Source organism: Erinaceus europaeus, chromosome 17 (genome assembly GCF_950295315.1).
Source record: "Erinaceus europaeus chromosome 17, mEriEur2.1, whole genome shotgun sequence".
Taxonomy (NCBI): Eukaryota; Metazoa; Chordata; class Mammalia; order Eulipotyphla; family Erinaceidae; genus Erinaceus; species Erinaceus europaeus.
The window spans coordinates 64,426,626-64,443,648 of NC_080178.1; the positions used below are offsets into that span (position 1 = coordinate 64,426,626).

The window sequence follows — 17,023 nt, forward strand, 5'->3', positions numbered from 1 at the left end:
TGAAAATCACAGGGGAGAGCAAGGGTGGCGTTCTCAGGCCTCAGAGGCCCTTTCAGTCCTTCTCAGCAGGCAGCCACCCGCCCAGCTGGCCTAGGACTTTGAAATGACTGCCCGCTGGGCATTCACTTGCAAAGCAACAAAATTGAAATAGAAGAGACCTGGCTTGTGAAATCCCAACTTTTGGGGGGTGCTGTGCACATGGGGCATGGGGGAGGGGCCCACCCAGCTCTGAAAGAGGAGAAGTTGACATCGGGCTGCAGGTGGTGGTGGCTTTGTGAGTCCTGGTGCCTTTGATTTAGCAGGTGCCACCACTCCTTGTGGAGTTCTGTGTGGTATCTCCTAATCCTTACAACCACCTTGCACAATAGGACTAGTACCCTTTACCACAGCTAGCAAATGACCAGGGCAGGCTCCAAACTCCAGACTTCAGACTCCAGGGTCATTGCTTTTTCCATTACATCTCAACCCCAGGGGCTGCAAAAAGTGATGTCCAGCCAGGATGCCGAACAGGGCTTAGAAGTTTGTAGTTTCACTGAAGAGTTCTGAGATTTACTTCCTATTTCAAGTCCTGTGTCCCATCTTCCACCTCCCCACTGCACACCCTCTACCCCCCCCCCCCAATTTGTAGAGCTGTTTTCAGATTCAGTGCTGCCTCTGAAACCCCTGTGAAGCTGACAGGAACTATGACCCAGCAGGTGAGTGAAGAAATGGAAGCTTAGATGCTAGGCTTTCCCTAGAGTCTTAGGGCAGAAGTAGAAGCCAGGTCTCCAGCATTGTGCTCGTTCTACTCCAGTCCCTGAAAGAACAACAAGTGCAGAGAAGCCTCCTCCCTGCCCTGAAAAGAAAACCCCATGGTGTTCAGAAAAAGGAGCGCCCAAACACCAACTGCCATGCATCTGATAAGCAGCCTGACATTGCTGGTGATCAGAGACATGAGACTGAAAGGATATGGGGATGCTCTTTCGCACACACCGAGCTGGCAGTGGGGAAGAAGCTGGCCACTGCCAAGGGGTGGCACAGGGACAGCACCATGAGACAGATGAGCAGCTGCTTTGGAGAGGGCCATGGTACTCTGCAGCTAGATCAGACACATGCCAAGCCTACACCCCAGAACTCACTCTGAGTACAGACACTAGGAAATACACAGTTCTGAAAGGGGACACAAAAGAGAAAGTTCTTGAAGTGTTGTTTTTAGTGGCTAGGAGACAGCTGCTGGGTGTGCTCCCTGGGAAAGCAGAGGGGAGTGTGCTGGAGGTGCCACGCCAGCCTGTGGGGCAGCTCACTTGCTTCAAGCACCTGCTGTGTCACAGCAAGACCCAAGTTTGAGCCCAGCCCCCAACACACTGGAAAAAAGCTTTGGTTCTCTGATGTCTTTCTCTCTATATATAGCTGAAAAAAAACAATAATTCCAGAGCAGTGAAGCCCCAGCTGTGACGAATGAAAGGAAAGGAAGGAAAGAAGGGAAAGGAGCCATGCTGCTGCTAGCAGTATAAGCCTATTTTTAAACATTTGTGGGAAAGACGTAATGAGAACACATACACAGAGAAAAAGCAATCAAAACATCCGACTTGTCTCAGGTCTAGAAAGCATCAACCAGTCTCTAGTGGCCTCACCAGCCGCCAGCACAGCATTGGGCACAGAGTGGCTGTGTACACATGCTTACCGCACGCACACCCAGTGTGACCCTGGTGTCTCTCATAGCAGAGAGGTGCTCTGACTCTCCTTCTCCTTCTTCTCTGTCTCCTCCTCCTCCTCCTCCTCCTCCTCCTCCTCCTCCTCCTCCTCCTCCTCCTCCTTCTCTCTCTCTCTCTCTCTCTCTCTCTCTCTCTCTCTCTCTCTCTCCCCTTCTCTAACTTATATGACTCTCTCGTACTTCTTGCCCTGGTCAAGTTAATCTTCTCTCAGAGCATCCTGTAACCCACACCACCTTCTCTCTCCTTTTTTGTTATTATTTTTTATTTATTACTGGACAGAGACAGAAATTGAGAAGGGAGGGGAGGATAGGGAGAGAGACAGGGAGACACCGACAGCACTGCTTCACCGCTTGTGAAGCTTTCCTCCTGCAGGTGGGGGCCAGGGTCCTTTTGCATTGTAATGTTTGCACTTAACCAGGTGCTCCACAGCCTGCACTCCCCCCACCCCCCAAACATGCCACTTTCTCAATGTGAGAAACATTGCCTCTGTTTGAAACATTTCTTCTCCTCCATCTTCCCCTTTGTCTGGATAACTTAAGCATCTCTTCGTCATAGGGACCTTGAAATGACCTGTCACTAAGACTGGGTTAGAGCCTCTGGTTGTGCACCTGTGACCTGTGTTCCCCCTTATAGCCCTTCTCTAAGGTTTCATTATGTTGCTGATCCTTCTCCCCTCAGGCTTCGCCAGAGCTTGTCTCATTCTGTGATCAGCACAGGCCAGGATGTGGGCAGAGGAAGCCTCCCTGTCCTCCTAAGTCTCAGCCGTCTGCTTACTCTAACAGCACAGGTGCTGTTTTGGTCCAGAGGCACACTCACTCAGATATGATATATCAAGAGTGATGCTAGGAGCCTATGAACTGTCGGTGTCAAGTGTTGGGTTTTTTTGTTTGTTTGTTTGTTTTGTTTTGTTTTTATCAGAGCACTACTCAACTCTGGTTTGTGGTGATGCTAGGGACTAAGGATTGAACCTAAAGCCTCAGGCATGAAAGTTTTGCATAGCCATTATGTTGTTTTCTGGGTCCTCTGACTGTGTTCCTTTTGCTCAGAGCTGCTGAAGAGTTGACACCCAGCTTCTCCCAAACTCCTTCCACATATTCCTCATAAGCTGATCCCTGCCTTATTGGTGAACCACTCTTGACTTTTGGGGTTTCTCTTTCTTGGCCACCTACAGTACTTTTAATAGGCAAGCATACAGGTTGAGAGGTTGTGGTTTCATGCTGTGGTGAGACACCCGTTACCCATACACACACACACACACACACACACACACACACACACACACACACACACACACACACACACACACACTGTATTTCCCTAGGGAAGACTCCTTGTCTTCTTCTCACCCTCATTCAGAACCTAGCACAGGACCAAGCACATGTCATGCTCATTTGCACATCCTTTTGGTCTGTTGTCTTCTGTGTTGGGTGGAACTGGGTTCAGTGTAGAGGAAGGGTGAAAGATGATGAGTCTGACTGTATAGTCCTTGTGACCTGGTTTCCAGCTGTGTGATTTGACCTTCAGTGACTCTTCACTGAGCTGAGCTGTTACCATCCTATTAGCTGGTTACCATTATCTGAAGATAAAAGGTGACTTCACAGACTTATGAGAGCAGTTACTGCTTCTGTTCAGTGGGCATTTAGCAGAACTTGGTTCTATTCCAGGGCCCATGATTTAGGATTTTAACAGTTTACCTAAAACACTGTTTTTATTAATTTATCTAACAACTGCTTCTTTTTTTTTAAAACATCCTTTCCATTCTTCCTTGAGTTCAAGGAGTTGCAGTTTCTAGACAGCCACTTTATAGACATGCTTTTATAAGCTACATTCTAAGGAAGGGAAAGAGACCTATCAACGGAGTGAATGAAGGAAGCCACCTATAGAGCGCTCTATAGAGCCAGGGCTATATCCCAAAGTGTGGAAGTGGAGCCAGCATTCTGAATCTAGGGTGTGGAAGTGTGTAGGTATTGAGGTGAGGGGGCACATTCTTTCTCACAAGACTGGGAGGAGGATAACAGCAGAGGGCAGACTCACTGCAGAGGAGGGGTGGGGCTGAGGAAGCCTGGGGTTGGGGGCGGTGACCAGAGGCCTCTAGCTCTCAAAGACCTCCCTTCCCAGACTTACCCAGTCTGTTTGTTGACCATTTCATCTCCCCCTCTTATGCCAGTGATCAGCCATACATTGAAACTGTCCTCTGTGTCTTTCCAGACTGTTGTCAGAAGGTGCAGATGTCAACGCACGACACAAACTTGGTTGGACAGCACTCATGGTGGCCGCCATCAGCCGAAACGACAGGTGAGACATCTCCTTCCACACAGGGCTCCCTTAGGTCTCTGCAGACCCCACTCCTGGGCGCTCTCCCACCCTCACCTGCTCCCCTTGCTTTCTTCTGCCTCTCATGCAATACTCAACAGTTGAGTCGTAGATGTGGCAGGTGTGGCTTGGGATCCCAGCTCCACTGTTCTTGCTTCTGTGGCCTTAGGTGACTTGTTTGCATTCCTAAAGCAGCACAGTGCTAGAAGGCCTCTTAGAAATGGCCGGTGTACCTGTGCAAGGCTCTCTGTCTTCATTAACCACCGGCTGTCCTTGTCTAGTCTGAATTTCCCCCAGCGAGCTCTCCAATAGGCCTTTTCTTCCAAGGTTGATAAATGGGGAGAGGGGCGAGGTGGTGGTGCACCTGGTTGAGCTCTCCTTTGACATGCACAAGGACCCAGGTTCGAGCCCCCGGACCCCACCTGCAGAGGGAAAGCTTCACAAGTGGTGAAGGAGAGCTGCAGGTGTCTCTCTGTGTCTCTCCCTTTCCATTTCCCCTTCCTTCTCAGTTTTTGGCTGTCTACCCGATAAACAAGTAAAGATGATAATAATAATTAAAAAAAAGAAACCGGGGAGGTAGGAGTGTTCCTTTCCTCCCATTGCAGGCCCTGCATGTTCCCTAAGGCCTCCTCCATTCCCTCAGGGTGTAGCTGATGTCTAGATGCTGAGATAGACAGTCTTCTTTGTATAGCTCTCTTGCTTTCTCACAACCACGACACAAGGTACATATTGTTCTCATTTTGCAGCTGAGAACCCCTGAAATCCAGAACGATAAAGTGAATTGCCTAAGGTTACACAGACAGGTTTTAGAGCCTGGTCTGCCTGCCCAGCAAGCTGTGTGTTTTGTTGTATGTCACTGCTGCCTTCCTGTGCAGATCCTGGGCTGGTGTTGAATGTCACCTTCCCTCACCATCTCTAGCTGTAACTGTTGAAAAAGAATTAACTATATAAAAGTAAAGAGAAATGCTTTCTTAGAAAATAGTAGCAGTCACTGAAACTGATAGTTGGAACTACCAGTTTTAATTTGCCATCCAGACAGATCTGTAGGCCCTCGTCTGCCAATGCCGGTTGTCACTGGGAAGGCCAGAGATGTGGGGGAAACCAGCTGAATGGGGATTTTATAGCAGCTGGGGGCGATGCCCCAGATTGACTAGAGATTTAGCTATATTTTCCAGGAGTCTTGTTATTCTGCCATGAGCTTGTTTATACTCCACTCCCCTACTGGCTTCTTTAACTCTAAGCAGCGGTTTTTAAAAGAAAAAGTAACAGCATGGTGTATGGTGGAGAGGCCTGCAGCATAGCCCTGCTTAAATTTCAGGATTATCTGGGCTCCCTGCTTCTTCACCTGAGATTTATCAGTTCGCCAGTAGACATTTGATGCCTTTGGGTCAGACTCTGTGTTTTATCTTTGCAAAATCAGAGACAGTGCGAGCTCATGGTCTAGAATGGAGAAGACATGCAAGTGGAGAGACAGAGTAGTCAGTGATGCCAGCACGGAGTGAACAGGGTGCCCTCAGTACAAAGCATGTGACGGACATTATGGGACGTGGCAGTGGGAGAATTCTTTGACATTCTTGTGTGACTCCAGTGAGATGATGTCTGGACTACAGGTTCCACACGGTGAGGTGTTTCTCTCTGGTGCCTATGTTACACTTCAGACACCACGAGTTAGTTCTGTCATTGCTGCCATATTACCACCACCCCTACCCACACGTTTTCCCCATCTGCATGCATTTCCGTCTTTAAGAGTCAGCCAGTGGTGGAGGGCCAGGCAGAGCAGAGTGCCCTTCTGCTCGTAGCTTTTACCATTTGTCTTTTTTCTTCTTTGTTTTCCTATTGGAACTTTGTGCTTTGCACATCCACTGCTCCTGGTGGGCTTTCTTTTTCTTTTTTTGTTTTTTCCTTCCCTTTTTCTTTAATTTCAGATATAGAGAAAGGGGAAACAACACAGTATCGCTTCACTGTTCATGGACCTTCACTGGGACTTGTGCCTGGTGCTCATATGTGGTGGGCAAGAGCTAAGACCTAGGTTCTTTTACATAGTAAAGTCTGTGCTTTACTAGGTAAGCTATTTTTCAGCCCCCCCCCCCCTTTTAAAATATTTATTCCCTTTTGTTGCCCTTGTTGTTTTATTATTGTTGTTATTGTTGTTGTTATTGATGTTGTTGTTGGATAGGACAGAGAGAAATGGAGAGAGGAGGGGAAGACAGAGAGAGGAAGAGAAAGATAGACACCTGCAGACCTGCTTCACTGCCTGTGAAGCGACTCCCCTGCAGGTGGGGAGCTGGGGCCTTGAACTGGGATTCTTATGCCAGGCCTTGAGCTTTGTGCCACGTGCACTTAACCCGCTGCACTACAGCCTGATTCCCCAGCCCCTCTTTTTTATCTTTAAAATAATTATCTATTTTCTTGAGAGAGACAGAATGAGAGACTAGAGCAAGGCTCAGCTCTGGCAGTATGTGGCACCACACATTATGAGGCACCAGGGCCTCTCACATCCAAGTCCTGTGTACTCGCACTGCTCTGTCTCTCTAGCTCTCTCTATAGTATTTTCAGTGTTGAGTATGAAGAGGAATGAACACTATACTTGTGAGTACTCTCGGTCAGTGATTAGCTAGCAAGTAGTTGTGCTTTGGGGACAGTCTCTGAATCTAATGAGTGTTGGTTTAACTGATTGCATGTCTTTACCCAGAGCCATTAGCACATCATGGCTTCTCTTTGAGCAAAGTGACAGTGGTGGTTTGTGTTTACTTGCTTTGGTTCCTAAGACTAATGACTGGTCTTTTTTTGTGTGTGTTTGGTGCCCTCTTCCTTTTAGTACCCAGGGAGGACAGGTTTCATTCTGTATTTCGCTGCACACTCATGAGGCCAGGAGACAGCTCACTTTACCAGGCAGGCGGATCCAGTGTGAAAGCACCACGCATAGTACCAAGGGATGCTTTATGAATGGTGGTGTGGTACTGTGCGTCTTTCCTTCTCTTGCTCTCCCTCTCTTTATCTGAACTTAAAGGAGAAAAGTCCACTGGGGGCAGTGAAATGTAACAGGTGCGCAAAGCCCCAGAACCAAAACAAAACAAAGCAGATTTAATGTATGTGTGCAGCACACTTTTAGGCTGAATATTTATATTACAATTTCGAGGGCATCTCTGTGTTTGCCAGGCACTGTTCTAGACAAAGATCCTTGCCCTCATTGAGCTTATTTCTATACTAGCAATAGTCCCTGGGTAGAGAGAGAGGTAAAAGCGGATGATAAGTAACAAATATAATGAAAGAGTAAACCACATAATACATTAGAAGGCAAGAAGTGCTATATATAAAGAGAAAGTAGAATCTGTTAAAAGGGAATGGCAGGAGTGTGATTCTGGGAGAGGAGAACTCATTAATAAGGTTCCATGGGAGTCTTTTTTTTTTTTTTTTCCCCTGTCATGAGCCTTCACCACTCCAGGCCAGTTTATTCAGCTAGAGAGGAGTAGAAGGAGACAAAGAGAGGAGAAGGAAGGACCCCATAGCACCAAAGCACTATAGTGCCCTGATGTGGTGTGGCAGAAACTCAAACCTGGACCACAAAGAAAAGCAGGCACCCTTTCAGCTAAGCTGTCTCACCAGCCCCACAACATTAAATGTGCAGGATCTTCATGTCTGTGCTAGCACTACCTCCCAGTAAGTTTTTTCTTATTAGAAGTGTGTCAGTTCTCCTTTACACAACCAGTTGGCCCTTTGGGAATCATACTGACCAGTCTGAATTGGATTTTGGATAAAGGTACCAGCAACCCCTTGATTCAAGGCTAAAATCAGAGAACCTTCACACCATTTCAGTCTCAACTGCTGTGAGTGAGTGCCTGGTAGACATGTTAAGTCCTTTGGGATGTAGAACTCTCTGTCCTTAAGGAGAATAACTTCTTGTGAACTTGACATATGTACATATTTACCATTTTGCTTTGAATAGTAAAGACAGGGTAGGGAGAGATAGCCAAGTGGTTATACAAAAGACTTTCATGTCTGAGGCTCTAATATCCCAGGTTCAATCCCCAGCACCACCATAAGCCATAGCTGAGCAATGCTCTGGTCTCTCCCTGCCTCTCTGTATCTTTCTCATTAAAATTAATTAAAAAATAATTTTTAAACAAATAATAGGGACAGTACTATTTTACTTAATGTTAGGCAGTAAAAACTACTGTAGAATAAAATTCAAAAAGTATGTATGGGGACATGATTTATAATTCTGTCATATTCCAAAAAGAGTTGTGAGGTGACTTAAAATACAAATATAAATATACATGGGAAAGTTAAAATTGGATCAGGGTCAGCAATCCTACTGGCAAAAGGAAAAGTAATTGAACCAAAAATTCTCTGTTTCCAAAAACAGGTTTATTCTTTTTATAAAAATAACAGAAGAAATAAGTCACTTGAATTCCCTCTGTCTAGAGAGTGAACATATGTATTGTGTAGTTTTACATAAATGACACTCACTGTAAATCAGCAAGTTAGTGGAATTGAGCATTAATTTAGATTGAAGTATCCTCATGAATGAGGCAAAACCAAAACAAAATAAGTATATGGAGAGTTTTGCTTCTTTGAAAGAGAGAAACTGCACGTGGCGCAAAGCGCAAGGACCAGCGCAAGGATCTGGTTCGAGCCCTGGCTCCCCACCTGCAGGGGAGTCGCTTCACAGGCGGTGAAGCAGGTCTGCAGGTGTCTATCTTTCTCTCCCCCTCTCTGTCTTCCCCTCATCTCTCCATTTCTCTCTGTCCTATCCAACAACAACTACAACAATAAAACAACAAGGGCAATAGAAGGGAATAAATAAATAAAATAAATATTTTTAAAAAAGAAAAAGAAAGAGAGAAACTTGGTTCTGACATCCCTTTATATTGTCATTTTATGCACCTGTCAAACATTTTTTAAACCCATGTTGTGTCCAGTACTGATGTGTTAGGCTACACGGGCATTGAGAGAATAAATAGTCACAGCCTTTGCCTTAAGAAGCTCACTTGAACTGCTGCCATCAAGGACTCCAGTGATGTAATGTTCATTGTCTTCGATAGCCCTTCTGCCAAAGATTTACCAGCATTGTCCTAGGAGAGTCCCTTGACCAGCCCTCGTAACAGTCTGGGTATGGGGTTATCTTCATAGGCAGGCAGACACCCTGAGCACTGGGCGTCCATAAGCCTCAAGCCTCCTGCCATAAGCACTTGTTTAACCTGAGTCTGGGTCCCTCACTCTGGGTTGTCCTCCAGCCCAGTACAGCTAAAGGCTAAGCCATAACGTCCCAGGATGGTCACTGTGACTTAGCGCTGCCTTCACTGGCTCGTGCAAACATATTCAGTCTTCAGTTAAATTCAATTAGTTTCTCTTTAAGGGCAAGAAATCCAATTTTACCAAACATGGACAGACGGTGGAAGGCACTTTGATGTTACAACCTCTCAGTGATGCTTTACTTAGTCACAAGTTCATAAGCAAGAAGGGTTAATTACTTGGGAAAACACAGGATTAAAACTGGACACAATGGCTGAGTATTCGTTCTTAGGCAGCTTGATTCGAACCCATGCGCCCAGTTCGTGTGTGGTGCAAACTTTGATGTGTGCTACGACAAGCTGGAAGTCATGACCTCCTCAGGGTAACTCCTTCAGATGCACTTTGCAGGATGTGCAGGCAGAGAGGCTGGGCCTGCCAACCCTGTTTGCTCAACTTTGATGTCTGAGCAACCACAGGCCCCACTGTTTGCTCTTTCACTGAGGGGTGGACTGGGAGCCTCCTACCTTTCCCAGTGAACAATGGCCAGCAATGGAGTGTGACGACTATTGACCATTCCAGAAGCCTGGTGGACCAGAACAGGGCTTTAGGAGGTGCAGAGCCTGGGGGCCCAAAAGCTGTTTAAAAGATAGCCATTGCCCCAGATGCAGATCTCCTTAGAGCCTAATACTAGCTGCTTATAGAGAGGGATGAGTTTTAGCAGGTGCCAAGAAATACTTGACTGCCTATCTGACTTTTATAAGGTTACGAATTACAAATACCTACTGAAAGTTTGACTCTTTCCTATTCCCTTCATCACTGTGTATGTAGAGAGGAAGAAAAATAATATGATCTAGATCCTTATAATTTCTAATTCCTCAAACTGTCAAAACACTTGTCTAATAAAAGAGTAGTGTCCAGAGCATATAAGGAACTCTTTTTCAATCAATAGCAAAAACAAAAACCCAGTTTTTAAGAAGCATGGAAAAAATTTGAGCAGACACTCCACCAAACAAGAGTTGAATGGCCAATGAATACATAAAGAGTCTTAGTATTAGTCATTTTGGGGAATGCAAATTAAAATCACAATGAGAACCCACTACACAATGACATAAAATTTAGAAAAACTGACAATACCGAGTGCTAATAAAGATTCGGAATAATTGTCATCACTGCTGATAGGGATTCATAATGGTATAGCCACTTTGGGAAACACTTGAGCATTTTCTAGTAAAGGTAAAGCGTGACTTTTACCAGCTAGCCCAGCAATATGAACTCTTTGGGATCTGCCCACAGGAAAAGAAAACATACGTCTGCAAAAAGCCTTACACGCAAATATTTATAGCAGCTTTACTCATAATACTGCCAACAATTGCCAGTAACTAGAAATAGTCCAAAGCTGATCCAGCTGGTGAATAGCCCAATTATGTTACCTCCATACGGTGTATAGATTATAATGAAATGAGAACAAGCCACTCTCGTATACACAACAGTATGGATAGATATGAAGTCTTATGCTAGATTAAAGGGAGACACAAAAAGTTATCATCATGTAATGCATCTATATGACATCCTGGGTAAGAAAGTAAGTGGCAGATCAGAGTAATGCCTAGTGGGGTTTAATAGTAGGATGAAGTGTTCAGGGAAGTTGGTGGACATTTTTAATGCTCCAGATCTCACTTATGGTGGTGTCTACATCATTTAAAAGAAAAAAGTCTCACCAAATTATTTTTCAAATTGAGGTAATATTTGTTAAGACTATATGTCTTAGAGGTCAAATTGTTAATCTTACAAGGATGAGTCTTGCTATGCACAAATAACACTTAAACTGACTTTACAGCTTTAAAAAAATGTTTTATTAATTTTGGATAGAGGTAGAGAAGAACTTGAGAGGGAAAGGAGAGAGAGAAAGAGAACTACAGCAGTGCTTCTGCTTGTGAAATTTCCTTCCTGCAGTTAAGGGACCTGGGGCTTGAACCAGAGTCCGCGTGCATGGTGACGTATACACTCTACAGTGTGTGCCTCCGCCTGGCTCCTGGATACTTTTTGAAAGGCCAGCATTCCCCACTTAATTTGCATTATTAATTATGACTAGTATGACATACTGGGAATTGATATGTATAGTGTCAAAGTGAATTAACATTGTTAATATTCACCTGAATTGTTCTGAATTTGTCTTATTGACATGTCTCACACCAGGCCTCCGTGTACTCTGATCACAGGGAATAAAGATTTGCAAATGCACCACCACTGTGATTTCATGAATTGTTTTTACTGAAGAATGGTGTTTAGTTCACTTTCTGAGTGGTCTGCAGTGGACTAATATAAATTCACACTGTGCCATTGACTCTTTATAGTGATGGGGAAATGCAGGCCACAGGGTGGGAGCCGGCCTCTCACCCACATCTCTCCTGCACACCTGTCTGCTGGGACCACTGTGGTGTTTCAGGGGCCAAAGACCCTGAAAGAGGAGTCATGGTGGTTCCGATTTGAGTTCCCTTGTCCTTGCCTCTTGCTTTGACAACCCTGCCTCAGGGAAGGTGAGAACTACAAAGAGAGCAGACCACAAAGCTCCTGCACAACTATTTGAAATTCCCCGCAAGAGTCTCCCTCCCTCCTCTGCCTCTTCTCCCAGAGTGCATTTCTGCGTTTCGTCAGCATCGGGAGGGCAACTTCCCGGCACTGCCTTCCCTGCTTGGCTGGGGTCCCTGAGGAGCCGAGCTAATGAGTGGATAACACGCATTTGCCAAGGCCTTCCTGGATGTGGTACCTGGGCTTTGTTAATTTTAAAATGCCGCCATCCTTGGCTGAGGACCATTTAATTCCCTCTCACAGCAGTCATTTATTTTAGCATTTGCTTATTTTCCCTCCACCTCACTGAAAAGGGGGGGAGAGTCATTAAGCCCTGTTTGAAGAAACCAGCAGCTCACACCAGGTTGCCCCCCACAGGTGAGGTCTCCCAGCCCTGCCTTTGCAGGCTAACAGTCCACAAGTGTTCTCTCTCTGCAGCGCACGCTGCGCTGGCAGCCAGCTCCCTGAATGGCCCTCTGTCCTCACTGGTCAGCCAGAGGCACACAGGGGGAGCACCTGTGCTTCGATGCAGGTTCCTCTGGGGCCTTACCATGTGGGGGTCTCTTGCCTGGAAAGCCCCAAGCCCCTTCCCAGGGGATCCTGCCATTGCTGAAGAGCCTGGATTTGTGCCGGAGTGGTGGTGAGGGCTGCAGTTGATAGGCACCCCAGTTCTGCTAGTGCTGGCATGTGTCCTGACCGATACTAAAGGGGAGGTGGTGGTCCCTATTCTGCACAGAGGAAAAATGAAGCTCAGAGATGCCCGAGATCTGAGATTGTCTAGGAAATGAACAAGGGAGCCAGGATTTGAAGCCAGATCTCTGTTCACTGTTGGGGGAGGGGGCAGGGGAGAGAGATGGGGCAAGGAGCAAAGCTGGACTGAGAGACCACACCAGGAGCCAGGTGCTGGAAGAGTCTGAGAAACCTAAATGGACAAACCACTCCCACCATCTCAAAAAAACTGAAAGTCAGAAAAGGAATAAAACCAGCCCCACTTTATTATTTCTAAGATTTATTTATTAATGAGAGAGGGAGAACGGAGCATCACTGTGGCACATGCTTGACTGAGGATGTCATGCTGGAGAGCCCAACGCTGATTATCCACTGTGCCACCTCCCAGGCCACACCAATCCCACTTTAACTGTAGAGAAACGCAGAATGTGGTCAGTGCACCATAGAAGACCACCTACTGTGCTTGGGGGACAATTCTGCAAGGAGGACTTTTGCATAAGGTGGGCCCTGAAATATGGGCAGCATTTCTGTTGGCAGAGGAAGAAATTAGGACAGCATTTCTGTGGGTGTTGGGAAAAGGATCTAACTTACAAAGGTGAGAAAGTAGGGCTAGTGATCCAGAAGGTGGTGCAGTGGATAAAGCACTGGACTCTCCAGCATGAGGTCCTGAGTTCGATCTCCAGCATAACATGTACCAGAGTGACGTCTGGTTCTCTCACTCTCTCTCTCTCTCACCCACCTCCTATCTTTCTCATTAATAAAAAAAATGTTTAGAGAGAGAGAAGTAGGGCTGTGCCAGCTAGTGGAAGGAGTCATAGTGTGAAGGAAGGACCTTGTCCAGTACTAGCCGTGACAGACTGCAGCAGCCTTGCACATGGACAGCTGTGAACTCTAGCCATACCACCTGGGCTCAGTGCCAGCCTCTTTCTCTTACAAGTTTAGTTCTGTTGCTTGTCTTTGATTATTTGCTCTGCTACAGAGTGAGGAGATTGAGCAGGTCTACCTTGAGGCTGTTGTGAGGTTTAATATGTTCAGAAGAATGCCTGTCATACAGTAAACACTGGGTGTTTGTCCTGTAAAGTAGTCGAGATGGCAGGCTGGGAGATAGCTCCTGTCATAGAGTATGCATTTTACTGTGTGCAAGGACCTGGGTCCAAGCCCCTGGCATAGCATAGGAGCACCACGCATGGTGCCAAGGAGAAGTTCCATGAATAGTAGAGTAGTACTGTGCTGTCTTCCCTTCTCTCTCTACCTCCCCGCCTCTAACTGAAACTAAAAGCAGGGGTGGGGGTGGGTGGGAGCCTCTTTGATGCCATAGAATTGTGCAGGAATGAGGTCCCACTAACAACAAGCAAAGAGAAAACAGGAGTAGAGGCAGTGCCCTGATTGTCATGACTAATGTTGCTGCTGCTGGTTGCGGGTCATCCCAGGAGGAAGTTAGTGAATGGCCCACAGCCAATCTGTCTTACCTGCAGGTGAGGATACTCATGTCTCACCACAGCCTCACAGGTGACTGGGAAGCAGGAGGGCTCTGGAGACTTATTTCTGTTTCTGAAGAAACTGGGCCCAGACCACGAGACAGACTCCAGAGTGGGGCGCTTTGATGCGGGGCTGGCTCTTGTCCCACGTGGCCACCTGCCCAATGCAGAACAGTGCCCAGTGTTTCCCAGCAGGGACGGTGGGGTAAGGGTGTTGGCCAGGCGCCCAGAATGCCAATCCATGCCCCCAGAGAAGTGTGCTGAGCTGGATGTCTCTCCCACTGCTGCTGCTTTGCCTGATTACCTCTGAGTAGCAAAGAGTCATTTCTAATCCCATTTGGAATCCTTGTTCAAGATAATCCTGTTTTGTAATAATGATATTCCAATTCCAGCCTGCACCCATTTCTTGTTTGGCAGCCACTTGCCTTGATCTCAGGCAACCCAAGGCTGCTCCCTGGAAAGCTCAGCCAGCTCATTTGCCTAACGTGGCAGTCTCGGGGGACCCCCCCCCCCCCCGGCTCTACCTTGTCCCAGTGTCCTGCCTCCATGCTGTCTTCACGAAGACAATCTGCTGGAACCAGGAGAGTAAGCTGCTCTCACCCAGTTCCTCTGTTTGGTGAAGGTGGTCCCAGACCAGGAATTAGTCCACTCCTCCTCCACTTCTCCTCTAAAAGACTCTAGATCTGTTTTATTGTGAGCTACCTATTTAAATCCGTCTGCCAGGCTGAGGGCTCTCGGGTGTGGAGTAGATATGGCAGGTGAGTGTGGGTCCCAGCAAGGTGTCTGTAGTTTTTCATATCACCAGCAGTAAATTATGACAGAATAATATAGTCTGACTAATACTTGGTGAATGGCCTGGTTCACTGTGTATAGACTTATGTATATAGACATGAATTCGAAGAGCAGACTTTATGTGCCATGGAACAGATTGTCTCACTTTTTCTGGACTCCACTGCATTTGGCCCTTGTCCATCTGTGCCTGACCTCTTCCACTCCTTTGCTTTGCTTTGCTTTGCTTTGCTTTAACTGCCATCCAAACACCACAGTCCCTGAAACATTGAAGGTTCTAAGTAACTACAGGATTGTATGCAGCCTAAGGGGTTGGCAGAGGGTGAGAACCTTCTGTGTGATTCAGGGAAATAAATACCAGGTCGGGCCCCTGGGTTCCTTGCTTATATAATGTATATGCTTGGGTGACCCCTGTTATCTTGCCGAGTCTGATTATTTATTCGCTTGTACAAGGGGACTCGGTCCTCATTGCTAGTGGTTTTCAGGGTCAGAAGTGGGGAATGTAAAGTACTTAACATTGGCTGCTTTGTTGCGATTATTGATCTTCACCTTTTGTAGGTAAGTCAACAGGTTATTGTCTTCATTTGGGGAAGTTGAAGCACATTTTCTGCATAGGGGCCTGCCATCCTACCCACTCTTTAACTTGCTTCCTCAGGAAACTGGCTTTAAAAGGAGTAACAGCCTTCCCTGTTTTCTCTACCCCCAGTTCAAGCCCCCACGGAGTGGCCCTCCAGAACTAATGTATGCCCGGGCCTTTGGTCAGGCCACCCTGCTTTCCTGGCCAGTCCGTAGCTCATCAGCAACCTCCTGGACTGTGACCTCTGCTTCCTCCCTCATCGAGGTGTGCATGGGGCTGAGAATAGGTCACTCTTTGTCTTTCCCTCGGAGCCCGTGACTCTCATCACAGTGGCCCTGTGTGATAGATGTGGGGGGCAGAGAGGGGAGGGTTGGAAGAGCTTCTCCCAAAGCCCAACATTGTGTGGGGATGACCTGGAGCTGGGATCACTGCCCTTCTTGCTTCACCAACCCCAGCTGCCCAGCAGCCGGCTTGGACATGCGCCTGGCCCAGCACTCGCCGCAGCTCACACCACAGGTTTCCTCACTCTTTCCCAAACAATGTCCCGACCCCAAACCCCTCCGGCCACTGAGCGCAGAAAGCCCTGGCGCCGATCGATGCAACTGTCCTCCTGTGCATTGTGACGCCCCACTGTCCTAGAAGCGGGAGCTCAGCAAGGCCACTGTGCTCCCGCGTGTGCTCCCTCTGTAATCAAATTACAGCCCTCCACACATGCAGACATGGCTGAGGGGGGCTGTGGCTCCAGATCGACCGTGAGCCCAGAAGCTACTGCTTGGGTCCCCCATCCACTCATTTCCCCAGAATGTCCCGTAGCCCGGGAGGAGCCTGGTGCCAGGAGAGGACGGTGGAGTTTTAGTTTTTAATTTTTAAGCCACCTGCTCCCTCATGGGGACCTGTGGGTGAGGAAGACTGGGTAGGGCTGAGGCCACTGCCTTCCACCTTCTCCCCATTTCCCACCAAATAAAAGAATGCTTTCATTGATTTATCATTCATTCAGAAAACATCTTTTGACCACTTACAGTGATCCAGGAGCTGGGAAAGAAGGCTGAGAATTGCCTCATAGTCTTGTGAGCAAAACAAAAAGTAACGGGCACTCAGAGTATAGCGGGAAGAGGGTCACCTGACATTGGGGTGAGTTCTGGGACCAGTGCACACAAGGAGGAAGGGTCTGGTCCCTGGCTGGCTGGCAGAGAAACCTGAGTTAAGCTGGTGGCCCCATCGCTGAGGGGGCATGAGGTGGATGAGTACAGTCAGCAGTAGGAGTTGTATATTGAGGACCTTTGGTGTTTTGGGGGCTCACTGTTTTTACTGCATTCTTAATTCTCCCACCCCCAGGATTACTGGATGAGCACAGGAATGAGAAGTTCTGTAAGTGAGACTCCCCAGAAGAATACATTCTTAGAATAAAAGCTTCATTTCAATTACTGAATAATCTAAGAGGCTAGGGGGCCCACCCCCCTTTTTTATTGTCCACCTCGCTGCAGGCATATCCTGCTCTGATTTCTACATCATATTTCGTGTGTGTGTGCATCTCATTTAACCTGCTCTTCCCCCAGTGAGCACACTTGATTGCCTGCGGCTCCCCAACCCCACAAAATGCTGTGATGAATGACTGTTGTGTTGCCCTTTATGGGTCTGTG

At 47.1% G+C, this 17,023-nt stretch overlaps 1 protein-coding gene across 3 annotated transcripts in view; it reads left to right on the top strand.

The window, feature by feature from the left end:
* The window catches only part of CLPB (ClpB family mitochondrial disaggregase), a 101,199-nt gene that overhangs the window by 28,133 nt on the left and 56,043 nt on the right, over nt 1-17,023 (top strand). For 2 of the 3 annotated variants that reach the window (XM_060176881.1, XM_060176883.1), the window contains exon 3: nt 3,903-3,989. The exons of the other annotated variant lie outside the window; for it this stretch is intronic. In XM_060176881.1, the coding sequence (XP_060032864.1) occupies nt 3,903-3,989 (87 nt within the window). The remainder of the gene's footprint in view (nt 1-3,902; nt 3,990-17,023) is intronic. 3 annotated transcript variants of the gene reach the window in all.